The sequence below is a fragment of the Oryzias latipes genome, chromosome 4 (assembly GCF_053564925.1).
Source record: "Oryzias latipes strain Hd-rR chromosome 4, Olatipes_Hd-rR_3.1".
Taxonomy (NCBI): domain Eukaryota; kingdom Metazoa; phylum Chordata; class Actinopteri; order Beloniformes; family Adrianichthyidae; genus Oryzias; species Oryzias latipes.
In genome coordinates this window covers 18,484,473-18,499,868 of record NC_136240.1, presented here as the reverse complement: position 1 = coordinate 18,499,868, position 15,396 = coordinate 18,484,473, and the positions used below count along the sequence as shown (strand labels likewise).

The 15,396-nt window shown below is 37.5% G+C and overlaps 1 protein-coding gene across 1 annotated transcript in view; it reads left to right on the top strand.

Moving 5' to 3' along the window:
• Positions 1–15,396, top strand: part of cachd1 (cache domain containing 1) — an 81,927-nt gene that overhangs the window by 15,070 nt on the left and 51,461 nt on the right. The window contains exon 2 of the mRNA XM_023954323.2: positions 14,602–14,664. Within this exon, the coding sequence (XP_023810091.1) occupies positions 14,602–14,664 (63 nt within the window). The remainder of the gene's footprint in view (positions 1–14,601; positions 14,665–15,396) is intronic.

Genomic DNA, 15,396 nt, shown 5'->3' with positions numbered 1-15,396 from the left:
TCCTGCTTAAAATTCACTTGCAGTCATTAGCAGAGCTTTACTGACGATAAGGTCGAGAGGCAAGGAAAAAGCTTTTCCATATGTGATGGTTCTGGCTGTTTTTTTTGTTCCTATGCGACTGTGCATAAAAAAAGTACTCGAATATATATATTTTTGTATTTTAGCCAATGGTGGGCTGATGTTTTTCTTCCTCACCATAGCTCCCTGGTTGCCTCTTTGAATCCTACATCCAGCTAATTATCTTGCGTCATTAAGAGCAAAGTTACAACACTGAAGACATTACTCCACTCAGTGCGTCACCCAACTTTACTGCGTGTCGCTACCCAACATCTTACAAATAGTGTGTGTTATTTTTTAATTTGTTAATCTACTTACTCTATGGTTTGGAGAAAAGTCATGTTTGGATCAAGCCCATGAAAGAGAACTATAGTAAAGACTTGTTTTATTTTGAAAAACATAACAAAAATCGAACCTATGATTTATGCTTCAGTTGACGGAGTTTGCGCTCTCCATAAGTGGATGGAGACTGCCATATTTCTTTAGTCTTGTTAAAGCAGAAAAATGTGGCCTAGCCAGAGGCATGTATGCTGTTGTAAAAATGACTCTTCTGTCAAACCACCTTGGAAATTACTCCTCCACATTTTTTTTTCTGTTTTCCTGTTCTCTTACTTGGTGCTTTACTGTCATTTTTAGAAGTGTGACTGACTTTTGAAGTTCCTGCTCTTTTTTCCGTTAAGGGGATTTTTGCTTAAAAAGATACAAAAAGAGGTAAATGTGGCATTTAATTGAAACCGTTGTTACATTTAAAGAGTTTCCCAATCACTACAGGTTAACACTTTAGATTTTCTAAAGTTTACATTTGTTTTTCTAATTTTTCAGATCCTTTTGAAACTTTCATGGAGTACCAACATGTTTTTGTGTCCTAAATCTTAGATATGGTGATGGCTGTTGTTTGTTTTAGACTAATGTAAACCTTTGATTTTTTTTTTCTTCTAAAGCATAACTAATAGCTTTGTTCCCAACCAACTCCTAAAAACATCCTGATTTTCTATTTCTTTCAATCTTAAGAACAAAAAAACAACAACCACTTTTGGGATGAAGAACCTCCGGGATGTGTTATTTTTTCTGTCTAATCTTTGTGTTTTTCAGATGATGAAATGTGAAGTAAGTGGAGTGTGAGAGTAGTGCTTGCAACGTTTCAAGATGCCTGGCTTTATTTTCAAAATGACATCTATTTTTAAATTCCTACTTATATCACTACATACTACATTAACTACACACGTGTCATAGTGTGATGTTTTGAAGAGATTGGTCTGATGACTGCAAATAACTCCTATACTCAAAAGACACTTTTTTTTCTCTTCATTAAATCTTCTAGGTTTTTCAGATTATCATGGGATCTGAAGCAATCTTAAAATAAGACTATCTGCTCAATTTAAAAAAAAACTTTTATTATACTTTTTTTATTGCTGTTAGATGTTACTGTCCATTTCTTTTAAGAGCATGAGGACCAGTTGTCTTCACAATGGAATTTGCATTAATATTCAGATGGAAAAAAGAAAAATGAATAGAGAAGCATGCTTTATTAATAAGTAATACAGTTACTATAGCGTCAATCTGAATTTTGATGGAATTTAATCTGGTTTATTTGCAGTCTGTAGATTAATAAGCAATCTTTGGTCTTTCATATTTATTTACTCTCGAATTTTTCAAAAGGTGTATCAAATTTAGTGTTTGTCTATTGACTTGACAATTTACTGTATTTTTAAAAAAAATACATTAATTATTAGCAATAAATAAATCAGCAGATTAATCCAAACTCTGAATAAAAACAATAGATTAAATGTATTTAGGCTTTCATTACTCTAAATTTCTAAATCAGTCCATGTCCTTTTTTTATGTCTTAATCGAAAAGTTTTTGTGTGTAGTTTTTGGTTAATGTGAACTAGGGCTGGGAAACACTGGGTACCTTACGATACGATATGATTTGTGATACATTGCTCACGATAAAGATACTATCACGATATGGTGATAATGTGATAATCAATATATATCGTCTCTAACAACTCACGATATATCAAACTTTAAAAAAAAAAGAACTTAAAAAACTGCTTTTTGGAAAAATTTTCCCCATTTATTTTTTAGTTTTTAAACACAATGATACTAAACAACTTGTGCCTTATTTGGTGTAATGAATAACAGACTTTTGTGTAACATTGCTGAAATCAGTAATACTCTGTCTTTGACAAACAATGAAAATTTTCATTTAGAAATATCTGTAAAATTCGGCTTAAACAATAGTGAACATGAACAGCAGTGCCATTATTTAGTACAAAAATGTTGTAAACAGGATAAAAAATAAATAAGTCAAGTAGTTTCCAGGCATATTGGTATTAACTTTTGAAAAAACAAAGCCATAGCTATCACATTATTTAAAAAAATAGCTGTAAATCGGATATCAATTCTGTGAACAAATTATAGTGTCTTTGTTAAAATAAATGACACCATTTAGTGCAAATGTGGTGCAACAAAAACAAAACTCTCCCCCTAAAAAAGTAGTAACTTTCCTGTAAATTATTTAAGACATAAACTGCTTTCAAAATAAATTACCAGGGATAAAATACATGAACTTAAAGGGCATCTAAAAGTAAACATCTTTGTTAACAAAACATTTGGGGAAAATTTGCATGTGATGTATGTTTATATGTTCATGTTTTTCTTAAGAACCACAGGCTTTTTAGCGTCAAGACGTCGCTCGTCTACCGCTGCTTTGAGGAGAAGGGGGGGGTCTAAGGCCAGGGATGCTCCTCTTTCTGCTGTTTCCAGCGCCATCTCTACCGTAGCTTTGGTCTGGGTGTAAAGTGCAGGGATCATTTCCTCAGTATTTCCGAGAGGGAATGTGAAAGCGTGGCTCTAATGCATTCAATAAAAAACGAAATCCCTCGCTCTCCCCTTCGCTGCAGGGACGTAGCCCCTTGTACATTTAAACAGCAATCCCGTTCGTTATTGTCTCTGCTCTCGTAGAAGACGTTGGTAGCTTCGCCTGGATAAAGGTATCCATGCCGGGCTGTGTCGGCTTCAGGCCAGCAACAACCACGGCTTCCTCACACATCTCCGGGTGATGCTGGTTCGATGCTGCCGGCCCGTCTTTTAACTTGCTGCTTTCGCTATTCTCCTTGTTTTTCCCGTCCGCCATTTTTGTTTGAATGTGTATTCTGCTTCGTTCGCCCGCAACAGGCAATCTCGCAACGAGCCCCTATCGACCCTCCGAAGAATCGTCTTACCAAAGGATGATTAATATAACATTTTACAGGGTCTTAAAACGTAAATAAAAGGTTGATACTTGATGAAGACGCATCGAGAATCAATCACAGGACTAAATATCGCGATACATCACCATATCGATATTTTGGCACACCCCTAATGTGAACACTTATTTGGGGCTTTTTAAAAAATATCCTGAGCTAAAAAGGCCAGCAACAGTCACCTGGATACGAAGGGGGGTCTAAGGGCAGGGATGCCAGTATAGCTTAGTCAGTTTGTTAGTTCATTTTAGTATTTTTCTATTGAACTCTTTGTATTCGTGATCCTTTTGAGTTCATGTTTTACTTCAAAGCCCATCGAGACGACTGTTGTTGTGATTTTGGGCTATACAAATAAAATTGAAATTGAAATTGGATACGGCTGCACTTTTTCAACTTTGGAAAGTCAGACCCACTATCACATGTAGCTTAATCCTTTCTGCTGAGGGACCCCCTAGCCCCCATTAATCAGGGTGTTTAAGTACCCCAAGAGTAGAACAAGGCCTCCTTTCCATAGAGGGACCATATAACAACGGCCAGACATGATCTCACATCTTGCTCAGAAACCTGAGATTAAGACCACCCCAGGAAGTTTTTTTTTTCTGCCTTGCTTCGTTCATTGTCTTTCCCATCTACTCTCTGTGTTCCTTTGCTTTTTTAATGGTCGCTTCTTTGTTTATCTGAAACATAAAATATTCTGGTTTTACCCATCCCTGTTATAGTTTTCCAAATCTATCTCTTTGTCCCTGATTTACAGCTTCAAGGCCATTATTCCATCTGATTGCCTCCACTCAGTAGTTTAATGGGCTCTTTTGCCTCCATACACTCATTAGAAATGACTGAGTTTGAGTGAGCGTTTGTGTAAAAATAAACCCAAGATTAATTTTTCTTAATGGTTGAAAATAGCAAGTGAAAGAAAGCCATTAAAGATGAGTCCACAGAGAAGGAATGTGAGGATAATTCGGGATAGTTAGTGCAGACAGGGTATGGCGCCCCTTCTGAACATCTTTTCACTTGGTTGGGAGGAGGCGTCTTTTGGAAGGAAGCATATATCAAAGTGTTCAACTTTATTGCTTTGTCTCTGGGTGCCTGCTTTCTTTCTTTTTGCCTTCTTTAGACACAGCTTTCAGTTTTAGGGTTTTTCACACACTCTTTCTGGTTCTTGGGATATCTCAAAGTGCATAGAAGAGGCTCAATAGAAAAAAGGCAGTGCTTGTAGGGTTTTAACACTAGGGTGTGACTTGGACCTAAGGTGCCAGAAAGCTTCTGGGTGGTTGGCATCTGGCCTAAGGCTGTTAGGAGTGTAAACCAACTAGACTATGGACTATACTTTCCTCTCTACACCATTTTACTGTTATCTTATCCAAAGTTGAGGATTACGAGACATATTTGATTCATGCATACTGTGGCATTAATCTTTTAGGTATATGATTTTTCCCTAAAATATATACATTTAAAAAACAACAAAAAAACGTACATTTGCTTGATCATCTGGCTGCAGTTAACTCAAGTTAAATGTTTTTTTATTTCTATGTTGTAGCCCTGACAGATTTAAAAACAATAAATCAGTCCAAATCACATTGGAACATAAACACTGTCATTTTTAGACCTTTGTAACATCAAAGCTTTACCTTGTGCTCATTCATTTCTTTGTTAGACTAATTTTAATTGCTTTGTGTGAGATTTTGTTTTGATTAGAGTGTGGTTATTGTGGCCTGAGGTTTTGTTTTAATGCCTTGACTTTAAAACCCTTCTGTGGTCAAAGACCATAAGGTAATGACTTGCGCCCAGTGATTTTAACCACATTCGTTTCATGTATACTCCTGCAGGCACACCCAATAGTTCAAACTTACAGCCAAACGTGGATAATCACGGAGAATTGTGTTAGACAACAGGGTGTTGCCTTAATTGAAGCACTTTAAACTCTGAGCACTTGGTACCACAAAACCTTTAGCTCACCATCTGTTGTGTACCAGTATTGTTAAATTATTTTTACAGTCACGTCCATTTTTTCAAACACAGGGTCTTACATGTAAAGCATCAAGTCTTTTTGGGGTGATCCAACTTTGCAGGGTCACAAAAGTACTAATTTAGAATATTAATTTTCATTTCACATGTTAACGGTTTTAGTACATATACCGTATTTTCTGGACTATAAGTCGCTCTGGAGTATAAGTCGCACCAGCCCAAAATTGCATTATAAAGTAGAAAAAAACACAGATAAGTCGCACTGGACTATAAGTCGCATTTTGACGGGAAATTTATTTGACAAAATCTGAGAGCAAGAACTAATAACTTGCACAACCTCATATGACACAATCATAGCAGACTGTTTATCTCATAATTTCACAGTAATTCTTTCTCATACTTATTTATTTATTTCTTTCATGAAGCATCATTGGCCAACTAATACGCTGTTTTCATCCTGTATTTGTAGAAACAGTTGTCATTTTTATTGCATTTCTGAATCTATGAAATCATTGGAAAATAGAAAATTATGTTGTTAGCCTTCAAGATCTTATTGTTTAAAAAAGTTTGCTGATTCTCCGAGTCATTCAACATACTCTTAACACTTAACATACCTCATACATCAAAATGACCCAGGAACATCATCTCTGTTCCTCATAAATGAACATAACAGGAGGGTTAACAATGTATTTATTTCAATTTATTTCTAATATAAGTCGCTGCGGAGAAAAAATACGGTACACTGTATTGCCAAAAATATTCTCTCCGATATCCAAACAGTTGAATTTAACGGTTCTAATCACTTCTATGTCCACATAAAACCAAGAACCTGAGATTGTAAGACTGCTTTTACAAACATTTGTGAAAGGATGTGCTGTTCTCAGGAGCTCAGTGGTTTTAACTGCAGTACTGTACAAGTTCAGTCTTGAAACGTCTGTGCAACTAAATATTCCACAACTGACGATGATGATTTAGTAAAGATGAAGCAAATGGAAACTACAGCAACTTGTCTATGAAGTTCTGGGTCACATATTTTGGCAACGAGGGATTAGCATATTGTGATGTACGTAGTGCTCACAGATCTTACAGACCTGTCACTTTTTCTTTAAGAAGCCCTTCTATCCTCAATTAGTTTCCTGTATAGATGACACCTGTTTGAACTGGTTGTCTGTATAAAAGACACCTATCCTTACCCTTAAGCAGTAAGATTTCAACCTCTCCACTATGGTCATGACCAAAGAGCTGTCTAAGAACACCAGGGATAAGATTGTACACCAGAACAAGACTGGGGTGAACCAATCTACAATAACCACCCAGCTTGGTGAGAAGACTTCAACTGTTAAAGCATGTAATGAAAATAAGATTTCTGACGATCTACCTTTACCTGGGTCACCGTATAAGGTCTCATCTGGGATACATATGATTTTTAAAAATGCTGAGAAAAATGCCAAGTAATGCATGGTGGAACTGGTCAATGATTTGAAGAGAGGAACACAGTAACAAGGGTTACTATTAGTAACACACCAAGTCATCATGGATTTAAATTCTGTTTAAGCCAGCACATGTCCAGACCTGTCTAAACATCATCAGAGATCATCTGGATGAGCCAGAGGAAGACTGGAAAAATGTAATGTGGTCAGAAGAGACAGAAAAAGGAACTCTTTGGTATAAATGCCACTTGCTGAGTTTTGATGGGGAGGGAAATTTCATACTTTGGGACTGGTATTCTTCATAGGGGACATGATGACTGGTCCGTATTAAAGAAAGGAGGAATAGGGCCATGTTTGGTCAGATTTAGGGCCAAACTGGCCCTTTAGATTTCTGCCCAGTTTCAGTACTGATGTACTTCTATTTCCTTTACTACTCTCAAAAATAAGCCCCACCCCACATTTCCACACTTCTTTGACACCCCCTTTACTCTCCTCTTTCAACTGCTTTGCCCTCCTTTTTTTCACTCACATGTGGAAAATATTATATCCTGTCTAGTGGAGAGGGAGAACAAACATCCCAGGCTGATACTGAGGGCCTCTCTGGGAGGTGTGGGGGCGCTGGGGAGACTGTTAGCATATTGGTCACTCTCTTGGTCTTGGTGGTGCCTGAAGAACAGCTTAGTATTTCAGAACAGCAGCAACCATGGATTTGACATATATCAACCTAACATTGCTTTGGATTGAAGGAAACTACTTAAAACAAGCTTGATAGACACAAATGGAGTGTATATGATGCTCATCAAAGTACAGACTTCTGTTGGACCCTGGGGTGTTTGAGGTGTTTAATATCTTAGCGACCATGGAAACAATTTGTTTTAATTTTAAGAAATTGTTTTCTCTTTTGATCTAATGTTTTAAATTGGTTGGGTGATTTTTTTAATTTATTTATTTATTTAGGAATTAGAATCACTGGGGTTTTGGGACTTTTAAAAAATAAATCAATGGGAATGATTGCTGTTTTCATACATGAGGATTTGTTACCTCTCTTGCTTTATTTGCGTTTGTTTTTTTGGAGTGTGGATCAGAAGAAGAAAAATACAATTTTGTTACTCTGTGCTTTTAGATTTTGGTAGCACCAGTTTTTTTATGTTTCATCAATGCAGAAAAATCAAACCATTTTGGGGATGCAGACTGAAATTGATTACATTGTTCAAAGATTTTATTAAACACCATTTTGACCAGTTTTTGCCATCAATTTCTATCAGGATCTAAAAATAATAAAGGTACGTTTGCACAAAAGCTTGCATTATTTACAGAGAATACAGCTGGTCCATATTCTGTTTAACCAATGCCTCAATTGTATTCAATAGAAACACTATTTGTGACAATAGAGAAAGAGAAGAGTTCACAATGGACATGAGATGAAAATTGTCACTTTTGGGTCACCAAGCATAGTCTGGGATTCAAGCTTTAGCTTAAAAAATAACTGTTTTGGCAAATGTGTTGTTTCCATGTCAACAAAAACAAGTCTTGTTGATGGTGCACATTAAAGAAATAAAACTGTTTTTGGAATGTGGCAGCAGTCCCCGCTCTCCCACTTTTCTAGTCACAAACAGACATCCACAGGTGCACAAATGTTCTGGATCAAATGCATGCCACACATTGACTCAGTGTGTGTGGGCTTGGCTTTGGAGCCATTGCTTCAGGTTGTCTGTTAGTTAGATTTGAGCAAATTAAATTGACTCGGACCCCCCCCTCTAAATACAGAGGCAAGCAGTTGGCAGACAGCGACAGTAAGTCATTTAATTAGGCAGCCTTCTGTACTGGACCGAAATGGAGACGCACCTAATTAGCAAGAATTTGGCTCTTCTAATGCCGATATAAGGACATTATAGAGATCGTGCTTTGACGTGCCACTTTCTTTTCAACTCTTTTGTCTTTTTTTTCCTCTGGTGCTCATGCCTCTATAGCTTTTGATTTTCTTTTCTATAGCTACAGCTGGAGATTTTATTCTTTTTGCTAAGTTTTTTTTTGTGCACTGTCAATCTCTATAGGGTGAACCACGCAACTTTCCAGGTGACTCCTGGCTGAAGCGCATTTAATGCAGCCTATGTTCAATAAAGAGGCAACTGGAGTCCATCTTCCATTTTTCTGCACTCCTTAGTTACTGGTTAAGATGTGAAGCAGAAAAACATAATTTCACTGCCATGAAGACTGAAAACAAGGATGTTACTTAATACTACAGGCATATACAATTGATGCGTCATCTGCTGCTTGATGATTGATGAATACTTTCATTGACTGCAAGCAGCAATTTGGAGTTGTTTGCTTCCAAAAGAGAGTTTGGGTGAGTTGGCAGGAACAAGACTGACAAGTGGCAGACTGAATCATTAGAGACATTCGCAAAAAAGAAACCGAACTGGAGAAAAACTCTAAAGCCCTTGATGAGACTCTCTTTATAGCTCGGTGCTGCACCGCTGGGAAACCTCTGTGGTTTTGTGTTGATCTTTTTAATCTCATGCTCAGGCATAGCACAGGGGACACATGCATATGGACACATGGAAATATACACAAGTGTCTTGTTTATGGTTTAAAATCTTAATTCATAATGAATTTAGGTCATTATGAGCTTTGTTATAATCAATATAAATGCGAATGAATGCACACCTTTAGTTAAAGCTGTGTTTCTCCTTGTATATAGTTATACTGCAGTTGTACACATAGTCTGAAACGTAATCAACCAGAAGGTCTTTTCTTTTTTATTTTATTTCCATGACATATATTCAGTTTCAAACAGTGACAGTGACATTAGTACATAGTCAGGTTGTCTCTCGTGCGATGAGACTGTACAACTCAAAAGTAAAGAACCTCATTGAATACAATTTTTTGAAATTTTATGGTTTTATTGTAATAGATTTTAATTTCTGAATATTTTAATTTATTATATATTTTAAATATTTAATTTAATTTTTCAATAATAGATTTTAATATTGATGGTTTTAATTGCTTTATTCTTTTTATTGTTTAATTTATTTTATGTGTTGAATAGCAGCTGGACGCTTTTTAATTTCCTTTCGTCCTCTTTCGGCTTCTCCCATCAGGGGTCGCCACAGCGAACAAGTCGCATGGTAAACTTAGCAATGTTTTACGCCGGATGCCCTTCCTGACGCAACCTTCTCAAACCGGGCTTGGAACCGGCAGAGGTAGAGAAGGGAACAGGGAGCAGCCCGGAGTCGAACCCTGGTTTCACGGATGGAAGGCGCCGCAAACCAGCACGAGCTAAACCGGCTCCCTTCGCTTTTTAATTTCCTTTGGGATTAATAAAGTTTCTTCTTCTATTTAAAATAAGCAAATAAATGTGTACTTATTTGCAACAGCATATTTCATTTGCAACATTATTCAAAATAATAATTCCACTTGTTCACTAGCACAGTCAGTTGGAGATGAGCTGAGAGGCTGTGGAAAGAAACATTTTTGGCAGTTCTCTTTGCTATAAAGAGTTCTATCGAACAGGATTTTTTTAAAAATCTAAGCTGTTTCTTCTAAGCTCTTTGCATTATCCCCATCCTTTTAAATGCTCCAGGCTTACACTTTTCTGTCATCATAACTATAATAAAAGACAGCTTCTGCTTTCTTTAGCTTCAAACTGAGCTTTTGAATATTGTAATTGCCTGGAAAATCATTGAATGCATCCTATAAAAAGGCTTAGTTTTTGTGTTTGTTTTGTGCAAGATATTCATGCAGAAGATTAAATAAACATGTTTTTTTATGTTGTGGTAGGCTGCAGCAGCTTGTTCATTTCTATATGAACTGCAAAAATGAAGGAACCTGCCTGTCGAAGATGCCAGTTTCCTGGCTTAGCATTCAAGAAAGAAAATAAGGGTAGGAGGTTAGGCTGGTTTTGGGAAGGGTCTTGGAGTTGTGGGTGGAGTTGAGGCGGGCACAATGTGCACATCAGAGGTAAAGCTCCAATGGTGCATCCCTGACTTCCAATCCTTTGTAGTGCAATAAGCAGAGAGATGGCTGGAGGCAAGTTGAGAGGGAGGAAAAGCCAAAAGCTGAAGGAAGGAAAGGGGTTAAGCTGAGTACCTGCAGCAGGCAGAAAGCAATGGTTACTATCCCCTGAGCTTCAGGCTTTTATCTGTCAGTTGTGTAGAAACCAATCTCCAAGGCTTTATGGTTCCAACATTTCTATACAACCAGTGTGATGTGTGAATGTGATATGTGTGTATGTTCTTTATTTTTATTAACCTTTAGGTAAAAATGAAGTTGTCTCTGAGCTAAATTCATACTGCAGATTCATCTGTTTGTATTGTCTATTTGGCAGTTTATGAGAATAGATTTAGCTCCTCCAAAAAAATGCTTCAATTTTGCCCTCCAGTCTGCTAACCCTGTACCATTGAAGCCTTAAGACCTGATGAAAGAGGGTATACTTGGGTCAAACTGTCTATAAATTATTAGTGACTTTCCATGTTTCTGTACTAGGGAACGTGTTTAGAGCCAAATTCACATCAGTGTGTATAATATCACTTTCTCTTTTCTTCCCTCGTTTTGGCTTTTGCCTTTACCCTTTGGTTTACTCCTATTTTTCTCCATTTTTACTTCATCTACCCCACCTGCCTAATGGCAGGTTAGGTAGATGTGTTTGCCCATGCACCTCAATGTATGTCTTTCTTTTGGCTTCTGTTTTGTCTTATTTTGTTATTCTACACTTGTCCAAAATAAAAATGGTTACTTACTTACTTACTTACTATCATCACCAACCTGTCTGGATATTGTTGACTTTTTGTTCTCAGAAGACCCACTGAAAACAAAAGAACCACATATTAGGAGAAGTGTATCTTGGGGTAATCCAAGGTATCCTACAAATTGTCTGACAGAAGAAGTATAATTGATGGATGCTATAAATAAAATGAATGCATTGGTGGAGAAAATCTGTGAGTGTGTTAACTAATTGGTAATGAACACCTGGCGCTCTGCAGAAACAATGTCCTGGAAAACTACAGTTTTTAAAATTTTGGCTAAAAATGGCATAATCATAATTAAAAGGCCACTGGGAGTGCTTTTAATACATCTCAAAAGATGGTCGGAGTGGGACTTTAAGAATTTCAGGAAGACTGCAACACAATTCTGCTGTTTAACTAAAAGTCACAGTTCAATCTTCCCCCAAGAGTGAGCCATTCCAGCAAACTACTCAACTGTGGTTGGGATTAACCCTGAGGCAGGTTTCAAGACTGGCCTAATGAGACAAAAACTGGTCCTCTGTGATCAGTTTTTGAATGCATTACTAAGGAGCTTACTTGTCTGAAAGTTCCCCATTAGATCCAAAAGCTTTCTGAGTGTCCATTTACGATGGTCTTCTTCAAAGCTCTTCCATGTCTTTTTCAAACAGATTTAAGTTAAATGTGCTTTCGAGTCATATGTTATCATATGACCACAATACTTTTCCCCTCAAAAGCCAGTTGTTACACAAAGTGTGGTACAGTGTTGGTTGTATGGAATTCCACAATGCTGTAGTACAGCGGGAGCATCTGTATGTGTAAGTGTTTGATTAAGGGTCATGGTAGGCCAGCAGGCTCCTAGTCCTAGCCTCAGGCTTCTCAGGTTTCAGGCTGAGCATTCCTCCCTCACTGCTCCATAGCTGTGAAAACCGCAAAGCTACTCCAACAACAAACACTGGAGGCACTTGGGGAAACACTGCAAACCTGTGACCAATGGACAACAGGAGTTTTCCCATTCTTCCAGAGGATTTCTTTCCCATTTTATTTATACAGTTCTACTTTCGTGTGACTGTTGTCCCTAATCTCCTACACATCCTTCAAAATTTTAAGGCAAAAAATTACTGCTAAATTGTGGCAGTACTTCTTGGTGCATATTTCTGAGTATTTGATAGATCAGCATTAAAGACCTGCTGTTCCACTAAAACGGTGTGGAACCAAAGACTGGCACTAGATTTGAAAATACCTCAGTAGTAAAATGTGAAGCTTTGAGGGAATAACATAATGAAAAAGTATGCACGGCACATTTTCTGTAAAACTAAACTAAACTTTATAGAAAACACTAATGGGAACTCTGATTACATGTAGTTTAAGGCTTTAAAAGCTATATTTAGTGTAAAACTACATTCAAGCTGGGCATGTGGTGTTCACACTGGACAGGCAGGGAGGGGCTTCTTCTTCTTTTTCTTTTTCTCCTGTCTACTAGCACATGTCTGCCACCTGCAGCTGGAGGAGGCTTGGTGCAAAATGTCAAAGCAAAGCTGGTGAATCATGCTCCAGGCTTTTTCTTTCACAGCTCTAGATAGATAGATAGATAGATAGATATTCCTTTATTAGTCCCACAATGGGGAAATTTCCTATTCCTATTCCGATATATGAAAGAATTGGTTTCATATTATTCCATCTGGGCACAAACTGCAATTAGGGATTTCTCCTCCACGATCAATTTTCAAACGGTTTGTACTTCCTTGAATTAAAGGGACTCCATCCATATGTCACTACCAATTTCGAGTCAAACTGTCTAAAAACCAAAGGTTAAAAGTCTCTACAGTTCCTTACAACTCTTTTAAAGCTAATTTTGACATTTAACTGTGGAAAAATGACAAATAGGCTTTGTGCATATGGTGGTATGATGTGTGCATGGAGACAAAGCTCCAGGTTAGGCGTGCGTTTGTTTTATCAAAGACTGTAGGTACTCTGTGGATTCTGTCCTCCCAAAAGGCGTGAACAGGCAACCGGAAATGACTTCAGTGTGGAAACCTGGCACTTGATGTTTGACGGCACAGCCTAGAGTGGAACACCGACCTACCTCAAGCTGATTAAACTGGAGACAGTCTAAATGAGTGTGTGGTAGTGTTTCTCAGCAGGTGGACACTGAAACAGCTTTGGAACTCTAAGGCAGAGGTCACTACAGAACTTATTAGCTTCATGTCTGAATGTATAAACCCAAGAGCATGGAAAGCATCTTTTATTGACCACATTTATAAGATACAGTTATGTCCAAGCGAACAGAAACAGATGAAGTCCGTGCATTTTTTTGCGTTTGACTCATAATTTAGGCTATTGTTCTCTGAAATGCTAATTTAACCCCAGATGCTTCTGTATGGATAAAGATGGTTATCATCACTGCTAATGTATGTCTCGTAATGTCTGGTTTGGAAATCACGATTGGAACTTTGCTTGTTTTCAGTCCAATGTTCTGATTTTGAATCGTTGAACCTGACTTTGAAGCTATACAGGGCTTTGTTATTAAAACACAGTTTACCATAATTATTTTCAATAAAGGAAAAAAAAATGAAATAAGATGCTGTTAATGAGGTGTGACCAAACAAAACTGCAGCCTGGTGTTTTGTGAGATCAAACTCTTATGTCTTTTAAAAAAACCTAGTCTGATGAAAAAAATCATGTTTTTGGTGTTTTAACATGTTCTTGTAACATTTTTCTAATGATGGAGATATATTAAGAAATTTAAGCTCACAATTTCACTTCTCGGTATTCTTTATTCAAATCAAAGTGAATATGGAGCAGATGGAAGAAAATGCAGTTTAAAAATGACTGCATTGGTGATCTTATAAAACACGATGGGTTGGCCACAACTTCTTTGCTCTGCTTAAACAGATAGCTCTCAGCAATGAAGAGGGGAAGGGGGGCGGTGTTGACCTCTGAATGGTTTAACAGTTAAGTAACTCTGGGTAAAATAGAAAAGAAAAAGTTCTTCACAAATGTAAAAGATGCAGTCAATCGATATTTTTGCTAGCAAATATTTCATCTTAACATTCGAGGGCAAATTGTGCAGAAGCAACATCAGGTGATGTTTTTTGCAGTTATCAGAGCAGAATCTCCAGCATTCTTACCAAACTAACCTCCCCCCCACCGGCTTTGCCTTCTTTTTTCTTCCCACAGAGGATTTTCAACTCGTTCGTGTACACAGAGAAGACATCAAACGGAGAGACAGAAGTGCAGCAGGTGAGTAACAAAGACCTCTGCTGTCCAGTGTGTGTATGTCCGTGCATGTGCTCCTACCTGTTGGTGCATGTGCCATGGATGTTGGCTGTCTTTGGTCTTGAGCAGCGTTCAAGTCGCCAGCAGTGAACACACACACACACACACACACACACTCACACACTCACCAGAGGGTTATTAAAATTCTATGGCTGCTGTCTCATTGGCTTTGAAGTTCTGTCGTTTTTCCACTCATCTGTCTGGCTCCTTTCTTCCCCTCTGCCTTGCAGTTTGAGTGCAGAGCTGCAGTCACGGTAGGAAGGCTCCAAGGTGTGCAAAGTTGCCTCTAATTAACCAAAGTCTGTGTGTGCCTTTTTTTTTTGGAATTGGAAAAAATGCACATATTTTTTTTAGCATTTTTAAGGCAACAATAGCGTAGAGTTCAAGTTTGCATTTGTGTTCTCAATTTTTTCGTCAGCATTCTGTGAAGAATGAGGATAAACAGCTGACTGGTAAATAGCCATGAGCAGGAACAGACAGGTTGATATTTGTTTGCGTTTCTCCTGTTACTGTCTGTGTCATTGCTGTTGTAACTACACATGGATTTGCTAAATAGTCTGTGACCCCAAATTGACTCAAATTGACCTTGAAGATAAATTATTAGTTGTTTAAAACACAAAATTAAAGGAAGCCCATTTTGCTTTGAGAAACTCAATCAATTTTGGATTTTAATACCTTAGTTTACAGAAATTCCAA